We start from the raw sequence: 24,532 nt of genomic DNA, 5'->3' as shown, positions 1-24,532 counted from the left end.
GTTTTATTCCAGGTTTTTCGTTCAGTTGTTTTAATATCCTAACATGAACAGACCGTCAGCACAATATATTATACTGTTCAGTGGCTATGAAGCATACAGATGTATAGGTTAATATATTAATGGGTTTTTTAATCAAGGTCCTATACACTCTAGAGTTTATGTACTATTAATAAAAGTTTTCAAATGCCACAGAAAATTTATTTTCCTAGTTAATTTTTCTTTAGTGGATTTCCTTAGATAAAATGTTTTAATGGATATATTATATATATATATATATATATATATATATAGGCATAATATATACAGATATGCATTAATATAAGTTAAACATAAATATAAATATTACATACATTTTTATATATTTTAAATATTTTTCATATATTGATATAATTATATATATGTATATATGCATATACATACATATATGTGTATCTATATGGGCATATATGTGTGTGTGTGTGTGTATATATATATATATATATATATATATAGGATCACTAAAACCACACTGTGGTTTAAATAATTCTTTTCTCTTCCAGAAACCAGGATTCCTCATATTACCTATGAATTTTATAGTTTCAATATAATATTTTCCTGGCGTTTTCTATTTGTTTGAAATCTTGTATTTCAATTTATAAATTCCAGACCTTTCAACCAAAGTGACCTAAGTAAGGAAAATGCTTTCTAAGCATTACCTAAATTGAAATAAAGAGTAATTGAGTACTTTTTTCTTGTCTTTTGCAGAGTATTTGGAATTACTAATCATCAGCAGTACATAAAGTATTATCATTTACTCCTTTTTAAACAATAAAGAGGAATATGTAAAATAATAAATGAAACAGAAAATATCAGATGTTTTTCTTTATGGTAAATATGAAATTAAGAAGATGTATTGGATAAATCATTAAAAATGGAAAGGACAATCATCATTTAATGCTTGTTCCAGAAGTAAATTACACATTACATTACACATTAGCATAGACTACCATGTCTTAATATTTAACGTTAGTTCTATTGACTTTTTAAAATGAAATATGATCTCACTTGAAGTAAAAAAAAAAAAAGAATTAAAATTTTAAAATTAGATCTCTTTGGGTCCATACACAGTATCCGAACTAACTGCCAATAATGGTGGTATTAAAACCTATCATTCGGGCAATTCTAAAAGTTAGTTCTATAAATTTGGAGGTCAACAAAATACATTTTTTCTCCTCTACAACTTGACCACAACAAAATCAATGTCATTCTCTGTGCTGTAATTGTGTGGGTGCATAATTGTGAATAAAAGACATCTCAAGGGTGCAAAGGTGAAAAATAATCTGTTTAGAAGATATATCTCAGTATGAGATTAAGTAGAACTGAAAGACCCAGGAGTATGAAAATCCACTAAAAATATTTACTTATATGATGATGTATGCAATTTAAGCTCTTCCTATGCCTGGAGGTAAAAAAAGAAAAATAAAAATTCTTCTGAGAAGCTCTGGTAATTTCAGTCTATGAAGAGAGGATTCCTTTCTCCTCCATCCATTGCAAAATCAGGTAGCCATCTGCACTGTTTTGACAAAAGAAATTCAAGGTCTTAAAAGTCACAGATTCACAATTCTGATAACTAAGTATCTGCCTTAAAAAAAAAAAATAAATCTGTCATTTGTCAAATATGTTATCAGTGAAAGCAGAAACTTATTTGCACTGGCCTACACACAGGATACAGCCCTTGACAAAGTAGCAGACTTCCACCAATGCAACTGAAGTGATGCTGTGCATTCCTTTCTCCTAGGGAATCTTAAATCCTTGAATGTTCTGGTATTAAAAAATACTTTTCAGTAAGTGACTAGTAAATGCAAACTGAGATTAAAAACATAATGTGTCTTTAGTTTCATTAGGCATGCAAACTAGTAGAATAAATGCAAGTCTAGTCATTGTAGTCAGTGGAATGTAGTGTTTCAGTTAAAGTACACATATGTATGTAACACAGCATGTAACAGGTGCCCATATGCTGTTTCTTCTTTCCCATCTTTCCAGTTTCTATGCCAGAATGGCATAGTGTCCTGGTTCTTGCTAGGATAGAATGAATATTCTTCCTACTTGCTGTTATAGTGCCATGTTTTGGATTTAGGATGAGAATAGCACTCTGATGTTTTAGGTCTAGCTGAGCAGTGCTCACCATGAGTCAAGGACTTTTCAGCTTTTCATGCTGCTCTGCCAGCAAGGAGGCTGAGGGTGCACAAGAAGCTGAAAAGGAACACAGCTGTGACCCCAACTGGCCAAAGGAATTTTCCGTATCATATGACATCATGCTGAACAGGGGATGAGGCAACTTGTCTGGGAGGTGGCAACCACCGCTCAGGGACTGGAAGGAATTTGGCTGGCAGGTAGTAAGTTGCTTTCTGCATCACTAGTTTTGTATATTCTTTTGTCATTATTACTACTTTCCCATCCTTTTCTGTCTTGTTAAATTAGTTTTATCTCAGTCCATGGATTTTACATTTTTTCCAGCTTTCTACACTGTCTCACTGGGAGCAAACATCTGCTTAGTGTTTGGGTGTCTGACATGCTAAACACACCATGTGATCTCTCCAGTAAGTTCTAACTTGCCAGCACATTGCAAATGTCTCTTCTACACTAGAACACCTCTACCCAACATCTACCATGTGGTCAGCTGAATCACTCTGCAACCCACACTGGCAAGATTAGCAAGGAATGGGGAAGGCTCAGTTACCCATACATAATCTGAATTTGAGAAATTTTGTAACTTAATAACATACGTCTTGGTATGTCTTAACAAACCTTGGTTTGTCTGCCCAAAGAATTTTTGCACTTCTGCCACTACCACAGAAATACATTGGGTACTTTGGGTGATTTCAGTGATGCATCAGTGCACATATATACAGGTGCAGCGCTTCACAGACCTGCAGCTTTAATGGGTTTGCAGATACCTATAGGTGTCTAAACAAAAATCCTATGCCTTTGTTACAGCTGCTCTTTTCAGGAGTAGTACATTGTTCTGTTTGTTGCAATAGCTTTTGAGAGAAGAAATGAATGACAAAACCTGATTAAATAGCCTAATATTGTGAAAAAAGTGATAAAGATAGTTTTGCTCTAGCCATGATGTTGTAAGGCAGCTTAGTACTACTGTTCTTTACCTGATTGGCAATTGCTTTACATTCTTTCTGAAAGCAAAACCAAGAAAAAAAATTAAGAAAAGCTAACTCCATAAATAATTTATGAAGATACATTTCTATTCACAGAAAGAAAAAGAAACATAATAATAGAAATAACAATAGAAAATCAAGCAGAGCAAGAAGAAATTTTTCAACATCATCTTCTTCATATTTGATCCTACTACAAGGTGCTCGCATTTATCCAAGCTCAGGTCTACATAGTTGGCTGTCAAGTATGAAGGAAAGTAACCATTTCCATGCTTTTAAATATGAGCAGGACAACTAAATTTTATTCTATTCTGAAATGCTCATGGATTTCTTTCATAGCTTCATTTGCATTTTCTTATAAGAAAAGATTTTTAATGTATGGCAAATGTGTTTGTGCACTCAATTTACATATTTGATACTGTTTTGCTCAAAGTGGAAGCATGAGTTTGCACATGGCTTAAACACAGGTAAACAAACAAGGGGGGGAAAAAATCAGTTAAGAAATGGATTTCACAAGTTAAATCATTAGCAGTTTTAGGGTTACTGTTGAAACCTTTAAGAGCTTTAAGGGCAAAGGTAGAGAGTGGGAGAAAAAAAATGCTGAATCTAAAAAGATAGCAAATCTTACAGATGCTTAAAGTAATGTCTAACTATCAAAAAATGAAGATTTTTTTTTGTTTGTTTTAAAGCCTTTCCTGAATCTGGGTACACTTGATATAAAGAAGATTGAAGTTCGTGTATGCCAATCAGTAAGACCAGACACTGTGAAGCTAACTTAATCGTTTCTGTCCACTTAGATAATATTATGGATTCGTACATAAATGAAAGAGTGCAAAAAGTAATCAAAAGAAAGCAGCAACCAAAAGGAACTGCAAATAGAAGGAGTAAAGAAGCACAACTAATATTAGAAACAGCAGAAGAGGATTACTGGTGCCAAGAAACAGTGAAGCAGCTGCTTCAAGAAGATCCAAAGGAGCTTTTGTTCTACTTCAGCCAACAGTTTCTGACTCAAAGGGAGTTTTAACAAAGCAATAAGAAGAGAAAGCATCAAAGCAAGGAACACTCATTGAATAGAAAGAAGTGCCAAAACACAGATGACCAGACAAGCAAGGATAAGTGGGTTACGACACCAAAACCTAGGAAGGGAAACATTTTGATTCTTCTCTAAATGAAATTTTTTACTGAAATTTCTCTTCTAATCACATTGGATATTGTTTACCAATGTCTTTTAAATGTTATATAAATGAATATAATACTTCCCACAGTTTCATGTATCTCATCAGATTTCATTTTTTTCTCCATAAGTCAATTTAAAAAAAACTTTAGAGGCCTTAAAGGCCCATGCCTATTTTCAAGGTCTTAAACTAAGACAGAAAATTAGAAAAAAATTGTTTGATTACATTAAAAGTCTGCTTATAAAAAATTATGTAATACTCTAGGTTTTCTATTTTTTTGTTGCTGTGTTGTTTTGGTTTTTTTTTCCATAGGTAACTATATTTTGACTTTGCATTGCATCAAATTTAGTCTTCTTTTCAAATGTCTAGGCTACAATTGCTTTAGGCATTACACTGCAGCTCAGCCATGTGAGGCTGCCTTACGAAAAAGAATCTTAAAACACAATTTTCATAAACTTAAGAGAACAAAAGGCAATAAGACTGTCAGGGATTTGGTAGCAGAGGGGTATAGGGCTGAATATATCAGCTCTCCCTTCAGCAGACACTGAGCTGTCCCATGCTGGTCACAACTGGCCACATCTGGCTCCAAAATGGCCCCACCACAGAACACAACTGAGTAGCACACATCAGTAGAATTTGTGACATCTCTATGTAGTTGTATTTGAGATAAGGCAACAAACACTGAAGGGAAGGAACAAGGTCAGAGCACACTTGCTCCATTCCAGAGCTAGTAATACTCTCAAAGGGACTGCTGTCCATGGGTAACCCACACAGGAGCAGGTTCAGAAAAATTTTTGGATTAAGAGACAATGGCCCATGGTCAATGCACATCAAGGCAGAGGAAATAAATGAGATGGAAGAAATGGCAGAAGTGAGAAATGAGGAAGAGCAGAAATTAACTCCTACACTTTGACCTGAACCTCCTGCACTGGCAATCACTTCACCAAAGAGAGGAAGAGCAATCCATGGTGGAATAGAGGAAGGGGAAAGTTTTGGAATGAAGTTAAGCTTTCAGAAGAGAATAAGGGTGTTTTTCATAATTTCTTTACTATTTGTCTTTGTTTTCAAACACCCAAGACAGTCATTAAAGGTTTTATAATAAGGCCATTTTCTCCAGGGCAGTAGTTGAGGAGTGATTTTCCACATCTTCATTTCAACCATGAAACTTTTCACTCTTGTTCTTCCTATTTTCTGCCCTGTTGTATTCTGAGGATGGAATGAGTGAGTGGTGGTGAGAGGGCTTCATTACCACTTAGGGTTAAACCATGACCCAAATACACTGACAAAATGTGCACTAAGTGCAAACAAAATCAGTAAACCAAGGGAGTGATTAGCTGAAAAGGGTACTGCAGTGCCACGCAGTGACAGACTAAAATTATGCAGTGTTCTGAAGTTCAGAATTTGAAGTCCAGGTCCTTAAAAATATGTAACAGTACACTAAAGAAAATTAGAAGAGGTACTAAGAAATTAATAATTATGGTTATAGTGGTACTATGTAGCAAATATGTTTCAGGAAGGAAATTCAGAAAGACATTACAATCAATCTATATCAATTAAGCAGGGGAAGGATGGAGGTTTTAAAACAGTTACTACTGTGTAGCACTCTGATAAAACAAGCTATTGAAAGAATTAACAGATTCCCTCTCAAAAGTAATGCAGAAATAATAAACTCTTGAAAATAAAAACAAGCACTTGTACTATATGGCTTTTTGCAAAACATTTTAAAAATTTATTAGTTATCTGGTTTTCAGAAAATTCATGTCAAAAAATAAATTACATTAAAATTTGAAAATTGTCATTAAAAAAGGCTTAAAGTTATCACTAATTGAAAAATTTAAGCTTACAGTTCTCAAAAACTGAAATATTTGTGCTATACATTTAGTGTTTATTTTCTAAATATAGGAAAGTTTTGTAATATATCCCATCCCTAGAAGTGTTCGTGGCAGAGTTCAAGCAACCTGGTCTAGTGGAAGTTTCCCAGCTCATGGCACAGGGGTTGGAGCTAGATGATCTTTAAGGTCCCTTCCAACCTAAACCATTTTATGATTCTATGATATTTATTTAATTTCCTCACACTCTCTCCTTTAGTCTACCATTAACCTACCAGAAATGACACATCCCCTATTATCTTACCATCTGTTTTTCTATTTTCTACTAACAAGGGTTTTTTTAATGATCATGTAGGCTTGAGTATGCAGATTTAATTCCTTTATGTGCTGAATTTTTTTACCACCTACATTTATTTTAGAGTTGCAAAAGATATTTTCTTCATTTTAAGTACTGTGGGCTGCTGAAGCATTTGACCACTGAATAGTTAGTCCACTTTAACATACATTCAGCAATACACCTTTAAAAACTAAATAAGCAAACCAAAATAGTAAAAACACCATTATTTAATCACTACATTCTTAGGCAATGAGGAGAAATAAAAGACACAGAGCATATTCAAATCTCCCACAACTACCAACTCAGACGTTTAATGGGTCTCGGATAAAACATATTTTTAAAAGTAAACGTAAGCCTGTTCTCTTTTATTAGCTATTACCTCACATTTTTGGCAGGAATGCATGTATGTTTACCATGAGACACAGTTTGTTCTTTTCTCACTAGTTCAAAAGAAGCAGTGCAACAATACAAAACACCTCACTTAAACCACCAAAATGGTTATCACATAATTTCTCAGTTGTGGGGTAGATTTATTAGAGAGAATTCCTACTTTCTATCTTTTTACAGTCCCATAAGCTAGCAAATTCTTATTAAAGAGTGTGTTTTATCATATGTGGTATGAAAGATATCATGCAAAAAATGAGTCAGTGTTTTTCATAAACCAGTATAGCAGTCCTGAAGCTACATTAAGAAAGGTTCTTTCATATAAATTCATTCAGAATACACATTCCAGAGCATCTATGAACTCAGGAAGTCCAAATAAAGGTATACAATACCTGCTGAAAATAGTAATCAATTTTTTTTCTGTTCTTGTATAGATATGCTATCTGAGGCAATCACACTGAGTTGTAAAATTTGCTGTTATCAAAGATCAAATTAAAAACATTAGTCATAGGCTTTTGTTAATTGAAATTTTTGTGTTACTTGTCTAATTTTATCAGATTCTGCAAAATTTTGTCACTAATCTCTTCCTATGCTACATTTTCTATAAGAAACTGTAAAAGATATTCCTGAACTAGATCTTGGTAGGAATGCCATGATTCATTTTTTCATCAGATAAATGGAAAAACACAAAAACACAAAAAGTGGTTACTGTTCCCTGAAGATCCATTGATACAATGTGGATATTGAAAAATATTATTTACAGTATTACCATATACTACTGACATTTAATTTTCATTAGCATGTCATTAGAATGACCTTGTTTCAATCAGTGACATTACAAAAATTATCCTTCAGATGTTTCACTCTTACTCAAAGTAAATGCTTGCTCATAAAAACAGTGGGTAAGAATCTTTCTGGTTAATTAAACCTTTAATAATGCAAAGCATTCCAAAACACAATAAAAAGTAATAGTGATTAAATGCTACTTTAGTAAACAGAAACTTACTCACTGCTTTACAAATATGATTTATACATCAATCCCATAATTTAATGATAAAGATGTTCTCTCTCTTACTGTTCCACAGTATTTTTCAGAATATTAGGACCATTTTAAAAGCTAATTACTTGCATAGATTAAAGTAAAGCAGGTATCTCCTGTCATATTTTTTTTGTAAATGAATTTAGATACATATTGCCCATATTCTAAGTGATTGTAATTTGATATAGCAGGTTGAAAAACAAACTATACTTTTATGAGAGTTTTTTTTTTTAAGTGGCACTTCCCATTTGCTATAACTTCAGGCACTACTTTTTTCTAACAAATACAGCCACAATTAAAATTTATTTCTTTAAATGTACCTTGGTAGTGGGCACTAAATCCACGGTATCGGTGATTGCTGTCTGTTACAAAATGTAGTCTGAGCCAGTTTTTGTTGCTTATAACTGGAGGAGGTATATTCATTCCAGAGAGCCTGAATTTAAAAAAATAAATAAAAATATTAATAAAATATTTTAGTATTATCAGGAAAACTTTTATATTCAAACTAACATTCACTGACATGGCCTCTGTGGGAGATTTTATTTATTGCTTAGTAGCATTTTAACAAGCATGAACAGACAAAATTGTACACTATGCCCGACCAAGTGATGGGATACAAATCAGTGCTAAGCCAGAAACTACACCAGAAACCATGCTATTGGTCCATCATGGTACTGTAAAGATGGAAGTACATGGCACCCAGGCTAGAAAGAATTTGTGTCTACACAGATCAGATAATGGGCTAGACAGAACATTGCTCTGGACACCAGGGAAAGTTTTGCACTTGTGACTTACACATTCAAGATATGGAAGAAAAGAGCTTAGGTTATGCAAACCACTATGTAAAATCATAAATCAGACATCTACTTTTCAAGAGTAAGTAACTGTCTATATTCAGGGTATATAAAAAAAAAGAAATATCCCATCACTTGAGTAAATTTGAAAATTAGTTATTAGATATATAAGAAGAGTAGGGAAGTCTAGTGGATTTACCCCACCCAGCATTCAAGCATCACACGGCTGCCCACTCCCCGGCTTCCCTGCCCCAAAGAACAGTAAGGGGAGAAAACAGGTAGAGAAAAAACATGAAAGACTCTTCAAAAGACAGTTTAATAAAAATTGAGAAAAAAAAAGACATGATACAAAAGCAATGATTCACCATATTCCACAAATAGATCAATCAAAATGGTCTCCAATGACTAGCAGCTCCTCTAATATTTTATTGCTGACCATGAAGTTATATGGTATGAAATATCCTTTTGGTCAATTTGGGTCTGTTCTGTTGTTTAGGTTTTTTCCCCTTCCCAGTATCCTGCCTATGCCTGGTCTACAAAGAATGGGGACAGAGGAGGGGGAAATGAAAGCCTTGATGCTGCACAAGCACGGCTCAGCAGTAGCCAGTACATTGTTGTGCTATCAACTCTTGTTTAGTCACAAACCCAAACTACAGTACCTTATGGGCTTCTAGGAAAAAAATAACTATTAACCATTAAACCCAGTGTACAAAATTACCAAGATTTTTTACTGTTTTGGTTTTCTGTTTGTTTTTTAGCATAACGATATTGATGCAATTATAGTAATCTTTCATCTTGACTGGATCATTAGGAAAGTCTGAATTTAAGTTCTTTTGTGTTTGGGGGTTTTTGTGGGATTTTTCCTTTGTTATTTAATTTTTAAATGAGATGTCATGTTATAAAGAAGGTGAATAAAGTTTAGATAGAAAATCCTTTCATCAAGGCAGTAATTCAATATATATTTCTCACCAAAACCAGACAGATCAGTCACATCTTCAGAATGTCAACATACTTACCTATGCCCTTCAATTTAGTTATAAACAGAACTCTTCCCGTAGTTAAAATAAAACACCAGCCAACAAGTATGCCATTTTATGTTCAGACATCAAGGATTCCTATTTTGTTTTGAGAAAAACTGTATTCATAATTAATCAATTAATTCTGAAGGGATTTTTTAAAGTGGAATAAAACCCCAAAACTTACTTAAATAAATACCTAATAGGTTTGTAGGGGTACTATTCTGTGAGGAAGACTTTTGAAATAATAACAGTTTAGAGGTAGTGCTCTTTTCATCTTTTCCCACCCACTCTACTTCAAAACAAAACATGCTTAAGACAACTTTCCAAATTTCTGAAACTGCACTAGCACCCTTGTTCCCTCAGGCACTGATATAAATGACAAAAGGCTTGACTGACACCACAGGCTATTAAAACTCCTTCACAGACTTGCAAAAGAATGTTTTTATACTGTGGAAACACATTAGCTCACACAATTCATTTCAGTTGAACGACACATAGAATCTAAGTTTTTTAAGCTTATGAAATTGACTTCAAATTCAAGATCCAAGAAATCCAGATGATGAAGTTAAGCAAAAAACTCAACCAAACAAAAAAATAGTGCTATTAAATTTCAAGAGGATGTGGTGAATGTACATTGCTCTGTACCAATTAAAGTCAGAACTCCTAGACAGAACTAGAATATGCATAAAATATAAGAGGGAGAAACATATACCTTTCCATTAGAAACATTGAATATTTCTGCATTTTCATTGTGAATTTTAGAATGAAACACATTTTCTAATAGCCATAAAGTGGCTCTAGTTGCAACAAATTGTTACAGATGTAAGAAGTATATTTTAATTTGAGACTTGTTTTTTGTCGGATAGAGGTTATGGTATTTTTTTGGTACAGCTATTTCTCTCTATAATAATATCACCTATTGACACAGGAGGAAATAGTCCTTTTATTTTAATTCTCACTCTCTAAATAATTGTTAGGCAATGTGGAGATAGAGGCAACAACCTTTCACTGCTTTCAAATTTTAGAATAAACTTATTACTGAAAGAGGTCTTACTAAACAATTGAAATAAGGTCATAAAACACATTTCCTAACATGTATTTTGATTTATATATATTCTGCCTATAAGAGTGTTTCTCTTCAATAATCACAAAACCATGTGAAAAATAAATTGCACGTTTATTGTCCAAGGTATCATAAAATATCATCCTAGACATTTAGATATGTTCACAGTAAAAGACTAATTTTGTTTCTAAAATAGCTGAATAACTAGTGTACCTATCAAATCACGTATTTATTACTACATCTATCCTTACATCTATGGACATATGGATTGTAGGAACTGTGAATTTAATTAGAGGTCAGCTTCTAATTAAATTCACAGTTCCTACAATCCAATTTTTACAGTGCATGGTTTCTATGGGTTTCTTCCCAGAAAGTAGATCTGTAAACTGACAAAATTTATTCTGTTGATATAACTGTCCCTTTTCTCATGTCAATTTATCTTCTCAGCAAATTATAAAGCTGTTCACCATTACAGTAATACATTGGCAGCTCAACCTACTTCTGAGTCAGCTACTATTCCAAGCATAGTTATGCTGCATCATCTACAATATTTTCCTAAAATTCAAAGTAAAACACCATATCTTCCATAAAGGAAACACAGCTGTCTCATGTTCTTTTATAATTCCAAAGATGTAGCTCCCTCTCAAGCTGCACTGAATCCTGCATAGTAAATTTCAGTCAACAGAGAGCAAGCTCCCCTTCTGCAGCTGTCTTTCATAAACTCTTAGAAATGTTCATGAAGAATCTTGGATGTGAACCAGAGATTTAAAGAGTCTTACCACTATGTGTAGTCAACAGCATTGACTGTTATCTACTGCAAAATGTATTTGAAAAAATAAGTGCTTACTGAAACAATGCACCTCTGTTGCTAAACAAGGGATTAGTAGAAGTCTGACTGTGCATGTAAATATGCCAGTGAAGTTCCCATCTATGCACTTGTGTGTAAACAACAGTTTACAGAAGAAATAAGGGACTAACATTTTTAAGAATCAAAATTTCATTCTTACTGCACTTCTTTACAACAACATGCTTCCATTAGTGAAGCCATTTAGTATTTTCTTTGCCCTCAAAATTCTAACATATAATTCCCACCTTATGTTGCAAAGTGGAATTCAGGGTTGGTGTATTTTCTTTTTTTAATAGCATAGTGCACATCCTCTATTTCTTCCAGAAAAGGAACAATATACATTTACTTTAACATTTGAAATATACACCGTCATATAGCTATAAACTTGACAAACTCCTGTCTTGTTCATGTACCAGACTAGCTTTAATTTCTAAAAGTCATCTAAATCTACACTTCTTATAGACATACTGTCACTGATTGTCACAATTGTCAATACACTGATTATTATGATGTAATGCAGGCTTTAATTTAGGCATTCAAAACATACAAAAATAATCCAAAGAGAAAAATGTTTTGCTTTTTTTAAAATATGCAACAAAGTTTTCTCAAAACTTCTTAATTAAACACACAGTTTCTACATTTTTTCATATGCCAGATTCACTGAAATGGAATTAATTTAAAAAAAAAAAAAAAAAAAAAAAAGAGGATGATACCACACCTATAAACAGTGCTGAAACTCATTCTAATTCTACCAAAGCCTTAGGCTAACAAAGACTTATATCTAAGCATGACGAAGTGCATTCATAGATCTCATCACCCATATATATGCACTACAAATTCCTAAGTGCTTTTTTTGATGCAAATTGCAGCTGTGTAGATTCTTTCTTTTTGGTATTATTTGCACATTGAAATAAAACTAATGGTTAAAAATCTTTGATTAAAAAAGGGCAAAATATCACCCATTTTGACAAGGCCTATGCATGCTGATATATGTGCTACTGGCGCTTAATACTTACACAACACAATACACTAAAAAAGAGAGTAGCCACCTGAGTGGAAAGATACACAATAGAACAGTACCTGATCAATTACCTATCTGGTTTGGTTAAATTATGCTTAAAACCGGCAGTAATTTTACTAAACATAAATCTGAAGTAGCATTTACTTACAGCTTATTGTGTCTCCTGTATTTGTGTACTTATTACTCATTAGCAAAACTTTCTGGGATCCTTTTCTGTGTTCTTCATGACTGCCTAGATCTCATAAAGCAATACTTCATGTTGCAAGCTTCATAATAAACATCTTTTGCAGAGGATTCACTCCTCTGAGTGAGAAGCAGAGCTAATGCCAACTCAATATTTAATATATTACTTCATTTGAAAGATCCTGAAGGATTTAATGATTAAGTTAACATAACCTTCTTATTCCATCAACTCAGGTTGCATGATGTTTACATTCAAGTTCAGACACTAACCTAACTTAATTCTTTGGACAAGCACTAAAAGAGTAAGTATTTTGTAGAACTAGGTGTATCAATATTTTTTTATGTTTCCAATTTCACTGATAAGTTTAATGGCTCTTAATGGCATTCATTATAGATGTGAGTGTCTGTTGCATGACAGCTTTGGTTACTGGCCTTTTTTTTCCTGGAAATGTTCTATCCAAATTATGTTAAATCATTTCAGAGCAAGGACACTGCTCTGACCTATCTTGTCAAAAAGCAAAAAAAGCTCCATCAATTTCTTATGTTTCTTACAAAATCTACTGCTGTCTAAACTGATAACTCAGGATTTAAATTTTTTTTGAGATATCACATAAATATTAAATGCTAATAGGTATTTTCAGTTATCTCTGGATAACAACAAAGGTCAACAGAATGGATAATTGCCTGTAAATTTTGCTTCTGTGAAGTATTTCCAACATAAAGGAAGTATTCTAAGAGGTGTGGTTTCCCTAGAATTTTAATTGTAGCTTACATTTATGCAGTAGTAACATTTATAATATTAGTATATCTGTATTTCAGAAAAAGACTAAATTAGACATCTCTGTGACAGAAGCTATAGAACTTTAATGTAAGCTGAGTTTTTCATTTAATTATATGTGTGAAATTCAAACTGCTGGTGGGTTGCATCATGGCTGCTCTTGTGTGTGCAGTCAGTACATTCAAGTCATTAATTCCCTGCATTTTTAAGGAATTGTCCATCTTATGACATAGACTGGCTTCAGAAAAAAAACTAATTTGAAAGGTAAATACAATGTCAAAATAAGCAGTTTCTAGGATGAGACTTCGAACGATGAAATCAAAAATAACACAGGAAGAGAAAGATTAACTTGGAAATAAAACAAGCATATAAATAAAGAAAACAAAAGAAGAAGAGGATTGAGTTATTCTTCTCCACTGCCATAGTCCAATGTCCAGTCATAAGGAATGACAGAATACATCATTCCAATGAGAAATTAAACAGTCTGAATTCAGTCTTTAAAGAGGAAAGAAGAAAAAGTCTCTTCCTAAAGCAAGCTCCTTCTCAATGGTAAATGCTAATTAGAAAAGTAAAGGAAAAATGCCCCAAAAAAGAGAGTCTAAAATCTAACACTCTACTAGAATTTTGAGGTTAAGATATAACCCAAGTTTTAAGTGGTTACATAGTTAGTAAAAGATCTAAGTCTTATGGTCAGTCCCTGTAATATTTATAGAAGGACTGAACATTTTATGTATCTGAGAGTGAGGACACTAGTTTGATATTAATTGTTGTTTCCACATCTCAGAACTGTAGCCAAATGAATGACAAAAAGCAGGTTTTTATTTTTAGAACAGTAAATTACCACACCTCAAATTCAGAGTCATGAGCTATTTAGAACCAAACTAATGGTTTAGGTTGAAACTTCATTGCAATTGCTTCTGATTTATAAAACAAAAAAATACAAACTTAAATAAGTGAGTGTTTTGGAAGAGGAGGAAGAAAAGTTCTACATTATTTAACCTTGAAAAAAATACTTGTTCTGTAAAGTACTTTAATAATCTATTGATTAATTTTAGAGTTATTCATCTAGATGGATAAAAATAATTCACCCTTTGGCTCTTTTTGTCGAGTACATTATGATGTCTGAAAGACCAAAAATAAGGTCTTTGTTTTAAAACATCAGTGTTGAAATATATGAAAGCTTTGTCTTGCCTTTGCAATGCTGGAAAAAGTTCAATTTTGGAGCAGAGTTGCTGTAATGTAAAGCAATCCCACGAAAAGCCTATGTATAATCATTAAGGACTGAATAAAGGTCCAAGTGATGATAATGGAAGTTTATAGCACAGTAGATATGAAATGTTGAAAAGTTCCAAGATTAAGAAATACTTTTTAAATTCAGAAGTTGATTGCACCCTATAAAGCCAGATGTTCCTATGTCAAAGTTTTCCAGTTAATCTCTTGACTTGACAGAATAACAAAGTACTAGTAAAGAAGCTTTCTAAACACACAACTGTTAGCTCATGATACATATAAACTTGTCTTTGTCACATAAATAAATAACACTAATGGACAGTTGTGTGTCCTGATTGCCTGCAGGCCTAGCATAAGCTGCTGATTTTCATATAGGTGTCAGGGTCTTAGAAGGAGCCATTTTTCATAAATGTGATGCAAATACCTTATATACAAAGTGACCTTGCACTTACAGCTCAGTATCCCTGAGAGGATCATAGAAATAATATAAATACATATGAACTTCACCTGGGCTGCACACGGTGGCTAATACACAGGTCTTTCTACCAAGCAAGCTGTGACAAGTTGCACAAGCAGTTCCTTGGTGTAATTGGTGAGACTAAGTTCAAGGCAGTCAACAAAAAGCAGAGGCAGACGAGTCTGGATGCACCACTGAGAAGATACAGGCCCACCTGGTGCAGGTTGTGCACTTTAGGCCTCCCACAAAGGCACTACTCCTGCTGGTCCAGAAGCCGTGATGAGTTGGACACCAAGAACTGTCCTAGGATTTTTTATATTTTTTTTATTTTTTTCCTCCACGTGATAAATCAAACTGTCTCTTTCAAGAATCCCAAATCTGAGGGCCTTGGCTAGAGATTGGAGAGCCCTGGACAGGCATAAAGATGAATGAGACTACCTGAGCATTTTCCATGGAATCCTGCAAATTTCTTCCCCCTACTTTCACAGCTAATCTAAATAAAACTAATTTGAATACAACTTGTATGTGACCAATACTTCTTTTGGTAACAGTCAAACTGAATAACTGGGATCATTACCTGTGAGAGGCTTATATAATTTACCTCTCTTAAAATGTTGCTGTATTCAGTTTCTGAACCAGCTGTTTTCTTTTCAATTCTATATAATAAATTCTTATACTTACAAGTATTGCCTGAACAGGGGAAGGAAGCTTGTCCTTGAGTCTTTCTGGTAAGTGTCAATATATGAACCAAACTAAAAACTCAAAAATTTTACACTAACCCTACACATTTTAATGTTCTGCAATATTATTTGTTACACACAAAATCTTGTTGGGATAGAGAAGAATAGTCCCATGTCAAAATTATTATTAGTCCAATTAATGCTTTAACAAGACTAACAGTCTAAATATTGAAAAGCCTCATTAATACTACCAGTAATTTATTAATAATTTTTTTTTTTCTAGTACCTATTATTTTTTCCTCAGGTGTTATATTCAAATTTTCAGTGTCCCTCTGCATCCTGAGATCAGCACTTCATTCTTCCCCAAACAGAAGGGAAAAATTTTTATTGTGAGCCATTCTGCCTCTCTAGTGTACTCCAGTGAGGCCCCACCTGGAATACTGCATCCCAGTATTCTGGAGCACCCAGTACAAGAAGGACTGGAGTACAGTGGGGGTCCATGAAAAGGATTAGAGGGATAAGGAATGGCTGAGGCAATTGGTATTTCTCAGCCTGGAGAAGGAAAGACTCCCAGGTGACTTAACTGTGGCTTTTTGGTACCTGAGGGGAGCCTACAAGAAAGCTTGAAAGAAATTCTGACAAGGTTGTGTAGTAGGACAAGGAAGGTGGCATTAAACTAAAAGAGAGTGGGTTTAGATAAGATATTAGGAAGAATTTTTTTACTATAAGGATAGTGAGACACCTGATCATGTTACCAGAAGCTGTGGATACCCAATCCCTAGGAGTGCTCATGGCCAGGCTGGATGGGGCTGCAAGTAACCTGGTCTAGTGGACAGTGTCCTTGCCCACAGCAGAGAGCTGTGGCCACCACTCTATGATTCTATACCAGTATCCTGAGATCATCATGATACAACTCTCCTTCCTCAGTCTTGAGTCATCCTTGGGCTGTCTGATGCTTCCTCAACAGAATCTTTGTTTTTTTCTCATTGGTTCCCAGCCTTCTCAAGACTCAGTTATCACAGAGGCCAAACATGTGTTGCACAGCAACTGCTTAGGGTTGTCAAACCTTTGGCATACATGGTAGTCATATAGTCATTTGACCAGCAGATGAAGAAAAGATAAAACCAGCTCAAGTCAAGACACTTCAGAAGAGCCCTAACAGAATGCAGCTGCCAGATCAATACACGGCCGTACAAGGCCTGTGGCTGCTTCCCAGTAATAAGGCAAAAATTGTATAGCAACTGACATCAGTTGCTATCAGTATGGCCAGATGCACACTAAAGAAACTTGGAGGCACTAGAAATAGGAAGCAAAGAGTATCTATCCATGAAGCTAATTCCCATTTAACCTCTTCCCATAATCCTTAGTATTTCATGTAACTAAAGCAGTTAAAATAAAAACCTCATATACGTATCAGTGTTCAAACTGGTAAAAAACTCTAATTGTATTTTCTGTAGTGCATGAAGGGAAATTAGCATGCAGCTATGGATGGTGATAAAGTTTAAAATATAAGTCAAATTACTCCCACTCTGCAGCAAAATTAAGAACCCCATGGGTCTTATAAGAAAAAGTACTTCTAGACCCTGAGTTTTCCTGAGTATCTGTCACTCCAGTTGCTCATATTTAGATATTACATCAAAATGCAAATATATCTTAAAAGAGTTGTTCCTTAACATTAGAATTAAAATTTGAAATGCTGTCATTTTAAGTCTGAGTCAGTTATGTTATTTCATCATTTAAGGGTGATAATAAGACAGTCCTGAAATGCTTTTAAAGAACAACTCATCAATACAAAGTAAGAGGATAAACATTAAACATTTCAATTCAAACTACAGGTGATCCTTTCTGAGACTTCACTTCTTCCTGTTTCTTCCCTTTGAAAATGTATCAAAGTAGATACTGAAATCTGCCAGGAAAGGCTCATTTTACTGCATAATTTAAATATAATTGTAGTCAAGGAATCCATGCAAATTACTCAAAGAACCATTCACTTTAGCAACCACCTTCTATGGAAGGTGGATCAATATTTTAATCCACTAGTTACATATTGTGCAATAACTTTCTACTATACATCCAACATTGTGTCTCTAATTCTACCGTATTTATCACATTAGACATTTAAATTTTTTAATTGATTACATTTATCTGTAGTGACTTTTCTCCCTTCTTCAATATATCTGTAAGATAAGAAATTTCTTACTCAATAATTTTATACAATTTTCATTTCAAACGGTTTGACAAATACCAAGAAACTGCACCATTCTTTATATAATGATGATGATGATGGTGATGATGATAATAATAATAAAACTAATTTTTAAATTTCCAACACATAGACAATATTTTGTTTTCCACCACAAAAATCTAAGAAAAAAATCAGACTGCCTAGGCTGTAAGGGCACCCTCTTGACCTTGACTAGGTCTGCCTGGGGATTCTGTTACACCTCTGCCTTAGACCCAGGAATCCCATTCCAGCTCAGCCTAAGATTGCTCCAGTTCTGTCCCTGATCATCTCTGTTTGACTGGGCTCCTGGAGGGATCCTGGACCTGGTTTATCACTCACCACATTGCAGACTGTAAATTAACTCTTAAATCTCTGTGTTCAGCCTCTGGACAACTGCATATCACAGGTGAGTGAACAGGAAATATGGCCTGTGTAGAGTACCCCTTGGATCTCAGTTGTCTCTGCCTTGCTCCTGTTACTCCTAGATAGAAATAGATTTCAAATCTCCCAATTAAACTGGTCAAATCATTAAAACTGCTTTCCATGACAATTTCTGTACTTTAAAAAATACTATTAAGTTACTGTTATTCTGTGTACTTGAGCATACTTGTCTTTATTGTATTTGTAACATTCATATTCAAATCTTCTCTGACTGTATTTAGGGAAACATTTCTCACTTTTTTTGTAAGGAGAATTTTTACGATGTCATAAAATTAAATGTGGATATCATACACCTCCATCACTTTTACTTCATAGACATATAAGCAGCAAAATGCCTTTAAAACTAAGGACCAAAGCTTTGAAATTATCTGAGTAGTAAGGGACATGATAGCTCACTTTTAGCCCTATTAGATAAGAATTAAAAAGGGAGAAGGGGATTGGGCAAGTAGCATTAGCATGCATGCAGAACACCTCATTTTGAGAGAAATTACTTTTACACTTTACAAGATTTTAGACCCTAATTCCTAGTTTGATGGTTCGTAATAAAAAAAACCTCTAAAAAAAACTCTGAAGTTCTGTTAAGAACATAGGATCTATTTATATGAATAGGTGAGATTTAGTAATCTAAAGTGGCTCTCATTGGGATCTTTTCAAAGGAGGCTCTTTACAAACTGTGAAACTTGGAGGATTTTATTGGGTTTGAGTGTCAAGGCTTTGGTAGAAGGAGTGGCTTCTGTGAGAAGTGTTCACCAGTGACAGTGGTAACACCTCTGGGATGACATATTTATAAGAGGGAACAACTGCTGCACAGCTGCTGTTGGAAGAGAGGAGTGAGAATATGTGAGCAAAACAGCTTTGCAGACACCAAGGCACTGAAGAAGGAGAGGGAGCTGGTGCCCTGGGTGTTGGAAAAGTTTCCCCTGCAGCTTTTGTGAAGACAATGGGGAGGCAAGCTGTTCTCAGAAAAGTAGTGTAAAAAACACTGAAGACCTCTTTCTCTAACCTGACAAAGACATGAAAACACCAGCAGCTGAAGTAAATGATCAATGCAATCACTGTGATCACTCAGGATTTTTAAGAGAAGACTGGTTATTTTATTTTTTTTAAATTAGCACAGAAAAGCCAATGAAATGCACAAGCTTCTCATCTACAGGTGGGGGCACTAGATTATCCACTTGTTCTTTCTGGCACTAAACCGTGTATCTGTGAAACACATATTGAATCTTCAAAATTAGAAGAGTTGCTTCTCTCATTCAAAATCAATGCCTTTCTTACTGACCCCTGAGACTAGTAACTGAAATTCTCTCTTCTGTTCTTTACTAAGAACCAACTCTTCTATTCTGTATATATTCTGTAGATTACTGGCATATCTAGACAAACAAGAGCAACACCTCTGAGCAACACCTCTGAGATATTCAAGTCAGCACCAAGCACCTCATTAAATCTGAGTTCTGGACATCACATACCTGCTTTACAGTTTGAAGCACTGGAGAGCACACAATGTGGGTATCAGATACCAAATGAATGATCACCGCAGTCCTTCCCCTTTGTGCCACGTAACTAACTTGCTAGAGTTAAAACACTCCTGTGTTTCAAACTGAAAAACATTCAGAGATATTCATGTACTCAGAAGCACAAATATTTGCACTGAGCAAGGATTCCTGTTGTTACAGCTGTACTGCTTCCAATTCTAGTCCTAGGTTGCTATGACACTGAATTGAATCATGTAGATAAACATGAAATGATGTGTGTATAAAGTCCAGACCAAACCCTACTGATTTACAAGACATCGTTTTGAAAAGGATTCACCAAACTTTAGTATTGGTATGCTATTGATTATTGTTTACATATGCTAAGACAGCCACAAAAAAACAAGGACATAGTTTTTCAGTGTGTTTAATATCTTTTAGAAAAAGAAATATTATATAAAGAATTTTAAAAAGCAACATTTGTGTCAAATCTTATGGAAAATGAGACCAAGAATTTTTGGGTTTTTAAGCTGAAGCATAAGCAAGATTAAGTGTAAAAATCATTTATGTCAATTCTTAACACACAGGTGTGTGTAAAATCACAATTTATATAATTTATTCTTTTTTTCAAAAGATAAATGCTGCTCTCAGAGATGAAAATACACTTTGGGTACTGCATGGGTCTGGTTGCTAGCCACCTGCTGTTTCCAGTAAATCAGCCAGTGAACAAACCATGACACAGCTTTTTCATCTCTCCATGATTTGACACCATGTATCTGAAATGAACATTTGTTATTTAACTTTTAAAAAAAAAAGATGTCACACTCTCCATTAACAGGGGCTGTTGAGGGCAATATACACCTAAAAGCACAATATAATAAACAGTTAGGAAATAAGAAGAATGCATAAGATTCTCCACAATAATATAAAATCCCATAGCCTACTTTTTAATTTGGGGTAATTAATATTATTAAAAAACAAAAGGTGATTGATAATTGGAAATACTTCAAATTGATTTTTTATATCAATCTGTGCTACTTGAAAAAATCCTTGGATTCAAAAGTTTTTAATTTACAGCTGAAAGAGACATAAAAAATGTTTTAAATAAATGTTTGTTCCATAGAAAGTGAAAATAATATTGTCATTGTCCTACAACCAAATATAACTTGCTTTTAATCCTCACGTCTTTGTCTCCCCCTCTGCCACACAAAATGAACGAGACCTGCTGAATAATGTTGGGTTTTACATGGAACACAAAATATTTATTATAGTATTTATTTTGAATAAAATTAATGGAATTGCTTAATATACTGACTTATACCTATGAAAGCTTTGGTAAAGAACATAAACAAAGTTTATAAAATTTACCAATATTCTGTGGTTTTAGAATGAAATATCTTACCAGTCTAGGAAATTCTGGTACCCTAGGTGAATAGCCAGCTTATTATGCAGATTTGCCAGACTGGGGCAGATTTTAAGTAAGCATCTCTTACAATAATGATTTTTATTTACTTTACCAAATAAAAAAAGTATTACCACAAAAATTGAAGCTGCCAAAAGAACCTCTGTTCATTACATTTGACTGGAAATTGATATATTCTAAATTATAATTATTAGTCTAAATATGTAAAAAGACAATATTCATTTTAAAATATGTTGTATCAGAGTCTATTATCTATTAAATTCTTATATGATGCTTTTACTGATATTTGTGGCAATGGGATAATGTTATCTGAGCACCCTGAGCAACTCTACTGAAAAAATATGAGTTGAAAAGTTTGCAAATACTCAGATCTAATAACCTATAAAAGATAGTAGGACACTAATTCACATGCTATAAATTAAGACTGATCTTTACAGTATTAACCTATAAGAATGTAATTATTAGAAAGTTAACCAGAAGGTGAAAGCAATCTTAGGCTCCACAACTATGCCAGTATTCTTTAGTCCCAAGCCTTAATACCCATCCTAGCATGACACACCAAACAAATGTTAGCCCTACTGAGTTACAACACCACCAGATTTTTTAATATTGTTTCAAATGTTTTTTGTTTTTTTAAATTCATTTTATCATGATATATAAGAAAATACCTCATTAGGAAACATGAAAATATTTTAAATGCATATTTTAATGCAGTTTTAAAGGCTGTATAAATATCAAATGTCATTTACATTTGTAAATGAAAATCAACGCACGATTTTTTTTCAGCCGAATAAGAATTCAACCGATGTCAGAATCTTTATTAACCCTATCTGTAACTTATAGAAGTTGTGTGCCTGTATAAATGCAGGGCACATACTATAAAAGCAATTTATTTTTACACACACCAAAGTATATGCACACAAGAACATAGTGTTCAATATTTTTTCTTATTAATATTTATTTGTTTTGTGTTTTCTTGATGTATTTAATTAGTATTAGTCCTCTGACTGGGTATTTATTCCTTATTTGATATTTCCTCCTATGCCTTCTTTATTTAGCCTACATTTTGTATTTCTCTAATTTCACATGTTCAAGTACACTTTGATTTACCAGCATTATTGCTGAATATATTGCTGTCCTTTAAGAAGCCTGTAACCCCCCAAATTTCCATTATTGATATTAATGTATAATTCTTCTTCCACTGAGATATTCCAAATATATTTAACATTACCAGGCCTAGATCTAATCCATTTAAGATGCAACACAACATGACTTACGGAGACTAACTAGTAATTATTTGTGTGCCTTTTCCCAACTAAGTACACCACATATTTACAGACATTTTTTTCTGCTAGTTTGTAGTAAAAAATTGGTTAGTAAAGAGAATTAAATTTTTTCATTCAGTAATTTTTCATCACTTACTCCATTACTTTTACATGGTTCAGAACTAACTGTCTCCATTACAACTTCCCAGGTGTCTCCTTCCTTTGCCCTCTGTTATTTTTTTTCACCAAAAAAAACGATTTTTCTTGTTTTCTCTTTCATTGTAATGTAGTTACAAGCTCCCTCCATCATTGTCTTTTATATCCTTTGGTAATTGTAAAGGCAACTGCTATAGCCTTTCTTACTGTATTCTCAAAGCTTCTTAGTATTTTATGCTTTTATTCATTAGTCATGTGGTTCTTTCTCACTTTTTGCAAAATTTCTTTCTGCTCTGTATATCTTTATGACTGCACCAGGAGCTTTAAAGGTCTCTTACTATGATTTATATCTTTCTTTTGAAATAGGATAGTCTGTTATTATATACTTGATACATTCACTTCCACTTAACTGCCAGATCTCCTGTGGATTATATTAACCCCTTCTTTTTCAAAGTTGTTTTGTTAAGTTTTTTTAATGACTGATGTACTTCTCCTTAGTATTGATGCCTATTTACCCATAAATACTAATAAAATTCCATTCAAACTGCCTTAATCCTTCAGATTTTAAATAAATATTTTTTTGCATTAAAAAGAAACATCTTAGTATGCCTATATAATGCCATTATGCTCTTTCAACGAATTTCCAGATAAATTAAATCCTCCTTTTCATTAAAGAGTCTTTTCCATGTATCTATTTTTCAGTTTTTCAGAATACAAAGAATGCCTTGCTCTTCTGCTTCAACACTCAATGTTGGCAGACTAGTCCATTCCTCTCCTTTTTAAAAATTCATGTATATATTAAAATATAATACCGAAGGATATATTATATAATTTTTATTTTTGCTTAGGTCAATGCAAACAAATATATATACCTGCTAGTTTACAAAGTACCTTCCTTTTTGTCTATTTGATTTAGTACCAAAAAAGTACCAATTATTTAGCTGTCTGAACACCGTTCTCCCCAATGGCATCTTACTCTGAACTCTGATTTCTCTCAGGTTTAGTTGCAAACTTCAGATCACAGTGTTTGTCCCTAGTTTTTCTTTCACTGGAAAACACATATATATATAAGAATGTCTTGAATGACCCAATTGGTTGTATCAAATGTTTTTCAACAGATACTCATGACATGAATTCTGAGCCACTAAAGTTTAAATCTGTGTCCCATGTTTACATGTGAACCCAAAGGAAAATTAGACACCAGTAATACAGGATATGTTGCAAAGCAATCTGGACTCCACTGTGTAAACTGGACTAAGCTACTGAAACCACCACGTTAATTTTTTACCCTTTTCCTGCATCAGTAGCAAGCTTTGCACCAACCAAGAGGAAAAGTCATATTAAACAGATCAGACTTTATTTAAATCAAGTTGCATCACTTTAAAACAGCAACACATACTTGAATTTACAAGTTTAACAATTTAAGCTTTATTTCTATGGAATCTTTATAGAACAGAATAATAGAACGTGCTGCTCTACTTCACAGTTTTGGGAAACCTGTGTTCAAAATCACCAAAACCAGATGGAATGGCAACATTTCTGTAACATTCCAATTTATATCTATATATG

The 24,532-nt window shown here is 33.7% G+C and overlaps 1 protein-coding gene across 3 annotated transcripts in view; it reads right to left on the bottom strand.

Annotated features, from left to right (window-relative positions):
- Positions 1–24,532, bottom strand: part of CSMD3 (CUB and Sushi multiple domains 3) — a 574,655-nt gene that overhangs the window by 351,331 nt on the left and 198,792 nt on the right. For all 3 annotated transcript variants that reach the window (XM_086880080.1, XM_086880087.1, XM_086880091.1), the window contains exon 6: positions 8,234–8,346. In XM_086880080.1, coding sequence (XP_086736206.1) covers positions 8,234–8,346 — 113 coding nt within the window. The remainder of the gene's footprint in view (positions 1–8,233; positions 8,347–24,532) is intronic.

The sequence above is a fragment of the Cyanistes caeruleus genome, chromosome 1, assembly GCF_971803275.1.
Source record: "Cyanistes caeruleus chromosome 1, bCyaCae1.hap1.1, whole genome shotgun sequence".
Taxonomy (NCBI): Eukaryota; Metazoa; Chordata; class Aves; order Passeriformes; family Paridae; genus Cyanistes; species Cyanistes caeruleus.
This window is presented reverse-complemented; position numbering and strand designations above follow the sequence as displayed.